Raw genomic sequence first — 12,566 nt, forward strand, 5'->3', positions numbered from 1 at the left:
CGGCCCAGATATTCTGACACTTGGTCAGAAAAATAATCGGTGGGTGTGTTTAACACCGTTCCTCTGGTGGGGAGGGGCCTCATACAGCCAGCTTCATTGCAACTTGTTGTCAAAGCTCACCTGGTCTGGCTGTGAAAGAGAAACTACTTTGGACCAAAAATAGTAGAGAATATTTTTCAGAATCCAGCAATCTAAGCAAACTGAGATGCGGAGGTTTTTTTTTTATTAAATATTTTATTGAAAATTTTTGGTCAACCAACACAGTACATTGTGCATCCTTTACACAATATTATAACAACACAAATAACAATGACCTATTTTATAAACAAAAAATGAATAAATAATAAATAACAAAAATGAAAACTAGCCCTAATTGGCAACTGCCTTGTCACAAGTAACACTCTCCAAAAATATAATTTAACAGTCCAATATATAATTATCTGTAGCAACGACCTATACATACTATACAGTATATATTAACAACCCTGAGAGTCCTTCTGGTTCCTCCCCCCCCCCCCCCCCAACCCCTTCCCCCACCCCCCCCCCCCCCCCCCACCCCCGATCCTGGGCTGCTGCTGCTGCCTTCTTTTTCCCATTCCGTCTATCTTTCTGCGAGGTATTCGACGAACGGTTGCTACCGCCTGGTGAACCCTTGAGCCGACCCCCTTAGGACGAACTTAATCCGCTCTAGCTTTATAAACCCCGCCATGTCATTTATCCAGGTCTCCACCCCCGGGGGCTTGGCTTCTTTCCACATTAGCAATATCCTGCGCCGGGCTACTAGGGACGCAAAGGCCAAAACATCGGCCTCTCTCGCCTCCTGCACTCCCGGCTCTTGTGCAACCCCAAATATAGCCAACCCCCAGCTTGGTTCGACCCGGACTCCTACTACTTTTGAAAGCACCTTTGTCACCCCCATCCAAAACCCCTGTAGTGCCGGGCATGACCAAAACATATGGGTATGATTCGCTGGGCTTCTTGAGCACCTCGCACACCTATCCTCCACCCCAAAAAATTTACTGAGCCGTGCTCCAGTCATATGTGCCCTGTGTAATACCTTAAACTGAATCAGGCTTAGCCTGGCACACGAGGACGACGGGTTTACCCTGCTTAGGGCATCTGCCCACAGCCCCTCCTCGATCTCCTCCCCCAGCTCTTCTTCCCATTTCCCTTTTAGTTCATCTACCATAGTCTCCCCTTCGTCCCTCATTTCCCTATATATATCTGACACCTTACCATCCCCCACCCATGTCTTTGAGATCACTCTGTCCTGCACCTCTTGTGTCGGGAGCTGCGGGAATTCCCTCACCTGTTGCCTCGCAAAAGCCCTCAGTTGCATATACCTGAATGCATTCCCTTGGGGCAACCCATATTTCTCGGTCAGCGCTCCCAGACTCGCAAACTTCCCATCCACAAACAGATCTTTCAGTTGCGTTATTCCTGCTCTTTGCCACATTCCATATCCCCCATCCATTCCCCCCGGGGCAAACCTATGGTTGTTTCTTATCGGGGACCCCCCCCAAGGCTCCAGTCTTTCCCCTATGCCGTCTCCACTGTCCCCAAATCTTCAGTGTAGCCACCACCACCGGGCTTGTGGTGTAGTTCCTCGGTGAGAACGGCAATGGGGCTGTCACCATAGCCTGTAGGCTAGTCCCCCTACAGGACGCCCTCTCTAATCTCTTCCACGCCGCTCCCTCCTCCTCTCCCATCCACTTACTCACCATTGAAATATTAGCGGCCCAATAATACTCACTTAGGCTCGGTAGTGCCAACCCCCCCCCCTATCCCTGCTACGCTGTAAGAATCCCTTCCTCACTCTCGGGGTCTTCCCGGCCCACACAAAACCCATGATGCTCTTTTCAATCCTTTTAAAAAAAGCCTTCGTGATCACCACCGGGAGGCACTGAAACACAAAGAGGAATCTCGGGAGGACCACCATCTTAACCGCCTGCACCCTCCCTGCCATTGACAGGGATACCATATCCCATCTCTTGAAATCCTCCTCCATCTGTTTCACCAACCGCGTTAAATTTAACCTATGCAATGTGCCCCAATTCTTAGCTATCTTGATCCCCAGGTAACGAAAGTCCCTTGTTACCTTCCTCAACGGTAGGTCCTCTATTTCTCTACTCTGCTCCCCTGGATGCACCACAAACAACTCACTTTTCCCCATGTTCAATTTCTACCCTGAAAAATCCCCAAACTCCCCAAGTATCCGCATTATTTCTGGCATCCCCTCCGCCGGGTCCGCCACGTATAGTAGCAAATCGTCCGCATACAAAGATACCCGGTGCTCTTCTCCTCCCCTAAGTACTCCCCTCCACTTCTTGGAACCCCTCAACGCTATCGCCAGGGGCTCAATCGCCAGTGCAAACAATAATGGGGACAGAGGGCATCCCTGCCTTGTCCCTCTATGGAGCCGAAAATATGCAGATCCCCGTCCATTCGTGACCACGCTCGCCACTGGGGCCCTATACAACAGCTGCACCCATCTAACATACCCCTCTCCAAAACCAAATCTCCTCAACACCTCCCACAAATAATCCCACTCCACTCTATCAAATGCTTTCTCGGCATCCATCGCCACTACTATCTCCGTTTCTCCCTCTGGTGGGGCCATCATCATTACCCCTAACAACCTCCGTATATTCGTGTTCAGCTGTCTCCCCTTCACAAACCCAGTTTGGTCCTCGTAGACCACCCCCGGGACACATTCCTCTATTCTCATTGCCATTACCTTGGCCAGGACCTTGGCATCTACATTTAGGAGGGAAATAGGTCTATAGGACCCGCATTGTAGCGGGTCCTTTTCCTTCTTTAAGAGAAGCGATATTGTTGCTTCAGACATAGTCGGGGGCAGTTGTCCCCTTTCCTTTGCCTCATTAAAGGTCCTCGTCAGTACCGGGGCGAGCAAGTCCACATAATTTCTATAGAATTCGACTGGGAATCCATCCGCTCCCGGGGCCTTTCCCGCCTGCATGCTCCTAATTCCTTTCACCACTTCTTCTACCTCGATCTGTGCTCCCAGTCCCACCCTTTCCTGCTCTTCCACCTTGGGAAATTCCAGCCGATCCAAGAAGCCCATCATTCTCTCCCTCCCATCCGGGGGTTGAGCTTCATATAATTTTTTATAAAATGTCTTGAACACTCCATTCACTCTCTCCGCTCCCCGCTCCATCTCTCCTTCCTCATCCCTCACTCCCCCTATTTCCCTCGCTGCTCCCCTTTTCCTCAATTGGTGTGCCAGCAACCTGCTTGCCTTCTCCCCATATTCGTACTGTACACCCTGTGCCTTCCTCCATTGTGCCTCTGCAGTGCCTGTAGTCAGCAAGTCAAATTCTACATGTAGCCTTTGCCTTTCCCTGTACAGTCCCTCCTCCGGTGCTTCCGCATATTGTCTGTCCACCCTCAAAAGTTCTTGCAGCAACCGCTCCCGTTCCTTACTCTCCTGCTTCCCTTTATGTGCCCTTATTGATATCAGCTCCCCTCTAACCACCGCCTTCAACGCCTCCCAGACCACTCCCACCTGGACCTCCCCATTATCATTGAGTTCCAAGTACTTTTCAATGCACCCCCTCACCCTTAGACACACCCCCTCATCTGCCATTAGTCCCATGTCCATTCTCCAGGGTGGGCGCCCTCCTGTTTCCTCCCCTATCTCCAAGTCCACCCAGTGTGGAGCGTGATCCGAAATGGCTATAGCCGTATACTTCGTTCCCCTCACCTTCGGGATCAACGCCCTTCCCAGCACAAAAAAGTCTATTCGCGAGTAGACTTTATGGACATAGGAGAAAAACGAGAACTCCTTACTCCTAGGTCTGCTAAATCTCCACGGGTCTACACCTCCCATCTGCTCCATAAAATCTTTAAGTACCTTGGCTGCTGCCGGCCTCCTTCCAGTCCTGGACTTCGACCTATCCAGCCCTGGTTCCAACACCGTATTAAAATCTCCCCCCATTATCAGCTTTCCCATCTCTAGGTCCGGAATGCGTCCTAGCATCCGCCTCATAAAATTGGCATCATCCCAGTTTGGGGCATATACGTTTACCAAAACCACCGTCTCCCCCTGTAGTTTGCCACTCACCATCACGTATCTGCCCCCGTTATCCGCCACTATAGTCTTTGCCTCGAACATTACCCGCTTCCCCACTAATATAGCCACCCCCCTGTTTTTCGCATCTAGCCCCGAATGGAACACCTGCCCCACCCATCCTTTGCGTAGCCTAACCTGGTCTATCAGTTTCAGGTGCGTTTCCTGTAACATAACCACATCTGCCTTAAGTTTCTTAAGGTGTGCGAGTACCCGTGCCCTCTTTATCGGCCCGTTCAGCCCTCTCACGTTCCACGTGATCAGCCGAGTTGGGGGGCTTCCTACCCCGCCCCCCCCCCCCCCTTGTCGATTAGCCATCCCCTTTTTCCAGCTCCTCACCCGGTTCCCACGCAGCTGTATCTCCCCCAGGCGGTGCCCCCCCGCCCATCCTCTCCCATACCAGCTCCCCCCTCTCCCCAGCAGCAGCAACCCAGTAATTCCCCCCTCCCACCCCCCCCGCTAGATCCCCCGCTAGCGTAATTACTCCCCCCATGTTGCTCCCAGAAGTCAGCAAACTCTGGCTGACCTCGGCTTCCCCCCGTGACCTCGGCTCGCACCGTGCGACGCCCCCTCCTTCCTGCTTCTCTATTCCCGCCATGATTATCATAGCGCGGGAACCAAGCCCGCGCTTCTCCCTTGGCCCCGCCCCCAATGGCCAACGCCCCATCTCCTCCACCTCCCCTCCTCCCCCCATCACCACCTGTGGGAGAGAGAAAAGTTACCACATCGCAGGATTAGTACATAAAACCCCTCTTTGCCCCCCACATTCGCCCCACCACTTTGTTCGAACGTTCTTTTTAATAACCCGCTCATTCCAGTTTTTCTTCCACAATAAAAGTCCACGCTTCATCCGCCGTCTCAAAGTAGTGGTGCCTCCCTTGATATGTGACCCACAGTCTTGCCGGTTGCAGCATTCCAAATTTTATCTTCTTTTTATGAAGCACCGCCTTGGCCCGATTAAAGCTCGCCCTCCTTCTCGCCACCTCCGCACTCCAGTCTTGATAAACGCGGATCACCGCGTTCTCCCATTTACTGCTCCGAGTTTTCTTCGCCCATCTAAGGACCATTTCTCTATCCTTAAAACGGAGGAATCTCACCACTATGGCTCTGGGAATTTCTCCTGCTCTCGGTCCTCGCGCCATCACTCGGTATGCTCCCTCCACCTCCAACGGACCCGCCGGGGCCTCCGCTCCCATTAACGAGTGCAGCATCGTGCTCACATATGCCCCGACGTCCGCTCCCTCCACACCTTCAGGAAGACCAAGAATCCTCAGGTTGTTCCTCCTTGCGTTGTTTTCCAGTACCTCCAACCTTTCCACACATCGTTTCTGATGTGCCTCCTGCGTCTCCGTCTTCACCACCAGGCCCTGTATATCGTCCTCATTCTCGGCTGCCTTTGCCTTCACGACCCGAAGCTCCCGCTCCTGGGTCTTTTGTTCCTCCTTTAGCCCTTCGATCGCCTGTAGTATCGGGGCCAACAGCTCTTTCTTCATTTCCTTTTTGATCTCTTCCACACAGCATTTCAAGAACTCTTGTTGTTCAGGGCCCCATGTTAAACTGCCACCTTCCGACGCCATCTTGGTTTTTGCTTGCCTTCCTTGCCGCTGTTCTAAAGGATCCACTGCAATCTGGCCACTCTCTCCTCCTTTTTCCATCCGTATCCAGGGGGGATTCCCTTCTGGTTTACCGCACAGTGTTTTTAGCCGTCAAAATTGCCGTTGGGGCTCCTATCAAGAGCCCAAAAGTCCGTTTCACAGGGAGCTGCCGAAACGTGCGACTCAGCTGGTCATCGCCGCACCCGGAAGTCATGCGGAGGTATTTTTTAGAGACTTCTAAACAAATGCACTTGTGAGTCTTATGCATTGCTATGCCAGTTGGAAGGATGGGAACAGTGTGTAGCCAATCCACTGTTTGGTAAGAAATCTTTTTATGTTGTTGATTTGTCCCTTGTTTCTCAGTCCATGGGTCTGTTGGGAACTGACAAAGTTGCCTTACTAAAGATTCAAATAGATTTGTGTGAACGTTAATGCTCTATCCTTAAGCTACTTAAACTGCAGCACCTTACAGAATGGGAAAATACTGTATTGTAATAGGTTAGCTGGCTAATTGGACTCTTCCCCTTCTTTCTCCCACAGAAGAGCTCTGGCCATGCACGGTACCTGTACTGGGGAGCACGGCATAGGTGTGGGTAAACGACAGCTCCTGACTGAAGAAATTGGTGCTGTCGGTATGCAAGTGATGAGGGAAATTAAGGCTGCGTTAGACCCGAAAGGCATCATGAATCCTGGCAAAGTGGTGTAGAGTACTCGAGTGAGGGTAGGCCCCTTTTTCTGTCCAAAGATCTCCACTTCCCTATAATTTGCAAGTATGAGTGTCATTGGGAACAATGAACTGAAGTTTAAAATCTCCTTCGAAAGGAAATGCGTGAGGAAGTTTTACAGGGTAGTGTTACACAACAAGAATGAGTACTGGACATTAGATTTGAAAGAAAACACATGTGCATGACAGATAAAGGTTACACCAGTTTTAACTTGAGTAATTTATCAATTGATTTGCTGAAAATGATCTTGATTCCTTACAAATGGTAGGCTTGTTGGATATCAAATAATAAAATACAAATGAATCATAAAATAGCAAGGAGCACTTGAAAATGAACAAAGAAAAGTACAGCACAGGAACAGGCCCTTCGGCTCTCCAAGCCTGCGCCGACCATGCTGCCCGTCTAAACTAAAATCTTCTACACTTCTGGGGTCCGTATCCCTCTATTCCCATCCTATTCATGTATTTTTCAAGATGCCCCTTAAATGTCACTATCGTCCCTGCTTCCACCACCTCCTCCGGCAGCGAGTTCCAGGCACCCACTACCCTCTGTGTAAAAAAACTTACCTCGTACATCTCCTCTAAACCTTGCCCTCGCACCTTAAACCTATGTCCCCTAGTAATTGACCCCACTTCCCTTGGAAAAAGTATCTGACTATCCACTCTGTTTATGGCCCTCATAATTTTGTAGACCTCTATCAGGTCGCCCCTCAACCTCCTTCGTTCCAGTGAGAACAAACCAAGTTTATTCAACCTCTCCTCTTAGCTAATGCCCTCCATACCAGGCAACATCCTGGTAAATCTCTTCTGCACCCTCTCTAAAGCCTCCACATCCTTCTGGTAGGGTGTGGCGACCAGAATTGAACACTATACTCTAAGTGTGGCCTAACTAAGGTTCTATACAGCTGCAACATGACTTGCCAATTTTTATACTCAATGCCCCGGCCAATGAAGGCAAGCATGCCGTATGCTTTCTTGACTAACTTCTCCACCTGTGTTGCCCCTTTCAGTGACCTGTGGACCTGTACACCTAGATCTCTCTGACTGTCAATACTCTTGAGGGTTCTACCATTCACTGTATATTCCCTACCTGTATTAGACCTTCCAAAATGCATTACCTCACATTTGTAGAATCCATTGAACATTTTACAAAAAGATGAAATGAATCATGTTTTTATCCTCAGATGTTACTATTTAAATTTTTTTAATTTAAAATTTCCTTCAGTGAGGAGGATGTATTATGTGTGTCACGTAATGATTATATTGCGATAAATGTGACTAATAAAACTGTTATCTCCAGTGCAGTGTCTTCCTTAGTTCTTTGGTGAAAATGCAGCATCCAAATGCAAGTAGGAACCATCATACCCTATCATGGGGAAGAATATTACTCCGGGAATACTCTCCCTTTAAAGAACATCTTGGCCAAGTTGAGTTCCACCTTTCCCTCCCATCTCATAGAAAAGCTTTTGTTCTGAAATGCAACCAGAATTCCTAAAAAAGCAAGAGATAAATAAGAGTACAGCATGGGTTCAAGCACTACCATGTCAGGAAGATGATTGAGGATTGGACTGGGCAGGAGCTTTCATAACTGGAGTTTGAGTTTCATACCAAAATTAGTCCAACATTCTTCCTCATTTGCTGAACATTCACTTGCAATTGGAAATATACCAAACTAAGGCAAATAATCGAGATAGCAATTCTAAGGAGCTACAACTACATGTTTTGGAACAGGTAAGGGGTAAATTGCCAAGTGAAATCAAAGAGTTTTATCAGGAATAATGCGCTGCGTGTGACCCATGAGGCCGTCACTACATTAAACGGTCATTACTGACTTCCCCTGGTAAGACCTGCTTTATCATAGACGAAAATACTTCACAATCCATGTCATTCCTTCTACTCTAGTCATGGGTAAATGTGCTTTTCTGACTTGTTTTTCCTTATAGTTCATTCCCATAAGAAACAATTACCAATGTTGGTGCAATCTTTCAGTCGTGCGTAGAGAAATCCAGGGCAGTATTCTCCGTTGCCCAATGCCGAAATCGGGAACGGCGATCGGGTGGAGAATGGCTCCCGAAGCCAAAATCGTGGAAGGTGCTGGTTTGACACTGGGTCACGATGCTCCGCTCCCCCGCCCAATCAGCGTCATCGGGACACGCGTTTTGTCACAATCCCGTTGGAATGTTATTAGCGGGCCCACCGTAATGCTGTACCTCTGATGGGCCGATTTCCTGATGGCGCGTGCCACGTGTGGTCTCAGCGGTCGTGAGCCTGGCGTGGCGGCTACAGAGAGAGAGAGGGCGTGCTGACAGTGTCCAACACTGCCACACTCGACTGAGATCCGTGCCGCTGGCTGAGGGGCTTCTGCCAGGCTGGGGGTAGTGGTGGGGCCAGGAGATGGGCTGTGGGGTCGGGATGGGTGGGTACGCAGTAGTCTTACACGCAGCTGCAGATTGTCAGCCCTGCGCATGTGCAGCACGGATCTGGCGATTCTCCATGCGTTTCGCGGGTGTTTCACGTGGCGCCGGTGCTAGCCCCTCACCGGTAGCAAAATCGGTGCAGGTTTCACAGCGTTTTTCAGTCGTGGAACACCACGGATCCTCCGTTGATGTCAGCACTTAGATGCAGGAACGGAGAAGCTAGTCCCCAGTATGCCCCGCACATCCATCGCGAGAATCTTTGAATGTAAAAATGGCAGATTATAATCTTCAGCGCCATGATTTACAAAGAAAAATCAGATCCAAAAATGATATGAGGAAAAAAGGAATGTTGAAAATAATTTGAATATTTTCTAGAATATTCCTGAGTGTAGTTTAAGTTGTGATTTGCAAAAGATACACCCAGGGGTGTCTCTGCAGCTCAAGAAGCCAAGCTGGGACAAAACTGTATTCTCGATCTTCTTAGTACAAAAATGAATTCATTTATTTGACAGCCAATATCTTATCTGCAATTGGAATGGCAGTGATTGACTTCAGTCCAGTACAAAAATATCTCAAAAGTCACATGGAAATATACAATATTTAGTTTAATGTAAAATGTTGCCAATAACTGCAGTGGTGAAGGCTCATGCTGCGTTTATGTCACAGGACTACTTGCTATTGAAGCTGTCATATAATTAATTTGGTTTCATGAACAGCCTTTTTACTGCCAGGTTGCTAAATGAAAGGAAACCACCCAGACTCAGGGCCTGCTTCATCAATCATCTTCGTCACTTCCTCGAAAAACTCGATCAAGTTAGTGAGACACGACCTCCCCTTCATAAAACCATGCTGCCTCTCGCTAATACATCCATTTGCTTCCAAATGGGAGTAAATTTTGTCTCGAAGAATCCTCTCCAATAATTTCCCAACCACAGATGTAAGGCTCACCGGCCGTAATTTCCTGGATTATCCTTGCTACCCTTCTTAAACAAAGGAACAACATTAGCTATTCTTCAGTCTCTGGGACCTCACCTGTAGCTAGTGAGGATGCAAAGATTTCTGTCAAGGCCCCAGCAATATCCTCCCTCGCCTCCCTCAGTATTCTGGTGTAAATCCCATTAGGCCCTGGGATTTACCTACCGTAATGTTTTTCAAGACGTCCAACACCGCCTCCTTTTTGATCTCGATGTGACCCAGACTATCTACACACCCTTCCCCAGTCTCATCATCCACCAACTCCTCTTTGGTGAATACGAATGCAAAGTACTCATTCAATACCTCACCCATTTCCTCTGGTTCCATGCATAGATTCCCTTCCCTGTCCTTGAGTAGGTCAACCCTTTACCTGACTACCCTCTTGCTCTTTATATACATTTAAAAGCCTTGAGATTTTCCTTAATCCTGTTTGCCAGTGGCTTTCCATGATCCCTTTTAGCCCTCCTGAACTTCTTGCTTAAGTTCCTTCTTATTTTCCTTATATTCCTCACAGGATTCGCTGATCCCAGCCTTCTAGCCCTTATAAATGCTTCCTTATTCTTTTGGACCTGGCTCACAATATCCCTCGTTATCCAAGGTTCTCAAAATATGCCATATACTTATCCTTCTTCCTCACAGAAACATGCCGCTCCTGAATTCCTATCAACTGGCACTTGAAAGCCTCCCACATGCCAGATGTTGATTTACCCTCAAACATCTATCCCCAATTTAGATTCTTCAGTTCCTGCCAAATATTGGTATAATTTGCCTTCCCCCAATTTAGCACCTTCACCCGAGGACTACTATTATCTTTGTCCAACAGTACCTTAAAACTTACTGAATTATGGTTACTGTTCCCGAAATGCTCCCCTACTGAAACTTCAACCATCTGGCTGGGTTCATTCCCTAATGCAGATCCAGTATGGCCCCTTTCCTAGTGGGACTATGTACATATTGTTTCAAAAAGCCCTCCAGAATGCACCTTATAAACTCTGCCCCATTCAAGCCACTCGCACTAAGTGAGTCCCAGTCAATTTAGGGGAAGTTAAAATTACCCACCACAACAATCCTTTTGTTTCTACACCTTTTCAAAAACTGCCTACATATCTGCTCCTCTATCTCCTGCTGGCTGTTGCGGGGCCTGTAGTAAACCCCCAACATTGTGATTACATCCTTCCTATTCCTGAGCTCTATCCATACTGCCTCGCTGCATGATCCCTCTGAGGTGTCCTCCCGCAGTACAGCTGTGATATTCTCCTTAATCAGTAGTGCAACTCCCCCACACCTTTCACATCCCCCTCTATCCCGCCTGAAACGTCTATATCCTGGAACGTTTAGCTGCCAATCCTGTCCCTCCCTCAACCAAGTCTCTGTAATGGCAACAACATCATAGTTCCAAGTACTAATCCAAGCTCTAAGTTCATCTGCCTTACCTGTTACACTTCTCGCATTGAAACAAATGCACTTCAGTCCACCAGACCCGCTGTGTTTTGCAACATCTCCCTGTCTGCTCTTCCTCTGAATCATACTGGCCTGATTCTCTTGTTCCCATTCAGTTGTTTCACCTTCTTGCAAACAAAGTCCTGCAACTGTGAGGAACACCCAATCCGGATGTACCAAGACATTGTGGCAGACCTGGCCAAGCGCTGGGCAGAGTTTAACAGGGTCAAGGCAGCCCTTTATATGAACAGTGTAAAATATGGAATGCTGTACCCAGTCAGGCTCTGGGTGACTTTCCAGGAAGGGAATGTTATTTCACTGCACTGACAGATGCAGACGAATTAGTCCACAAACACGGACTGGGAAGACAGCAACAAAACCTTAATGAACCGGATGCCCCAAGGACTGGGACAATGTGAAACTGTTTTGCGTGGGACTGTACCGCCTGGCTTGGAATGTTAGAACTAAGACTCACAGAGGAGGGGCCAGAACAGCAGAGTGCAGAAGGGGGTGGAGCAAAGATAAGGGGGGGGGGATAAAGAAACGCAGCGATTGGGGGGGGGGTATAGATTCACCCCGTGGGGGGACCACCACACTAGCGGTAAGCTAGTTCCAAGATGTATGAGCGAAGGGATGTCGGGGTGGGGGGAGAAAGACTCGGGGGCACTCGCAGTGACAAGGAGGGAGGGGAGAAGGGAGAAAACCTCATGGAGACAACAGAGGCACAGGAGGGACAGGGTGCAAGGCTGGCTACGACGGATCACACATGGCAGCAGGGGACACAGAGCCACCGCATGCAGCCACTTTGGAGGGTCCGCATAACAAAGGGAAATCCCAGCGTGCAGGGGCTCACCCACAAGGTAAGTATGGTTGATCCCGCAGCAGAGGGAGGGTGGTACAGAAACCCCATCAGAATAGTCACCTTGAACTTCAGGGTCTCAACAGCCCAGTGAAAATATCCAGAGTCCTCACCCAGGGGTAGGGATGGGGGGGAAGGGGGACAAGAGCCCGGGAAAATGGCCACGGTCAAGACTGCAGTGGACTGGGCCCGAGGGCAAGCGGAGAGCCAAGGGGAACAGCAACAAGCGAGGCAACTCATGCTGGGGCCAGCGTAGTAAGAGCAGCCAAGGCAGAACAACCGTATGGGGCCCATTGCCACAGAAGGGGAGAGAAATAAGTAGTTGTAAATAAGTATAGTGGTGGCGGGCACAGGGAGCTCCTGGGCCAGGTGCAGCCCCGTCCAGCGGTCCACCCCGGTCTTTGGCGGGCACAGGGAGCTCCTGGGCCGGGTGCAGCCTCGTACCGCGGTCCCCCCGGTCTCTGGT

General features: G+C 49.1%; 1 protein-coding gene across 2 annotated transcripts in view; it reads left to right on the top strand.

The window, feature by feature from the left end:
- LOC140430760 (probable D-lactate dehydrogenase, mitochondrial) overlaps window positions 1-7,708 on the top strand; it is a 90,549-nt gene extending 82,841 nt beyond the window's left edge. For both annotated transcript variants that reach the window (XM_072518439.1, XM_072518440.1), the window contains one exon: window positions 6,226-7,708. In XM_072518439.1, coding sequence (XP_072374540.1) covers window positions 6,226-6,391 — 166 coding nt within the window. In that variant the 3' untranslated portion in view covers window positions 6,392-7,708. The remainder of the gene's footprint in view (window positions 1-6,225) is intronic.
- Window positions 7,709-12,566: the final 4,858 nt, after the last annotated feature.

The sequence above is a fragment of the Scyliorhinus torazame genome, chromosome 10 (genome assembly GCF_047496885.1).
Source record: "Scyliorhinus torazame isolate Kashiwa2021f chromosome 10, sScyTor2.1, whole genome shotgun sequence".
In the NCBI taxonomy this organism is placed as follows: Eukaryota; Metazoa; Chordata; class Chondrichthyes; order Carcharhiniformes; family Scyliorhinidae; genus Scyliorhinus; species Scyliorhinus torazame.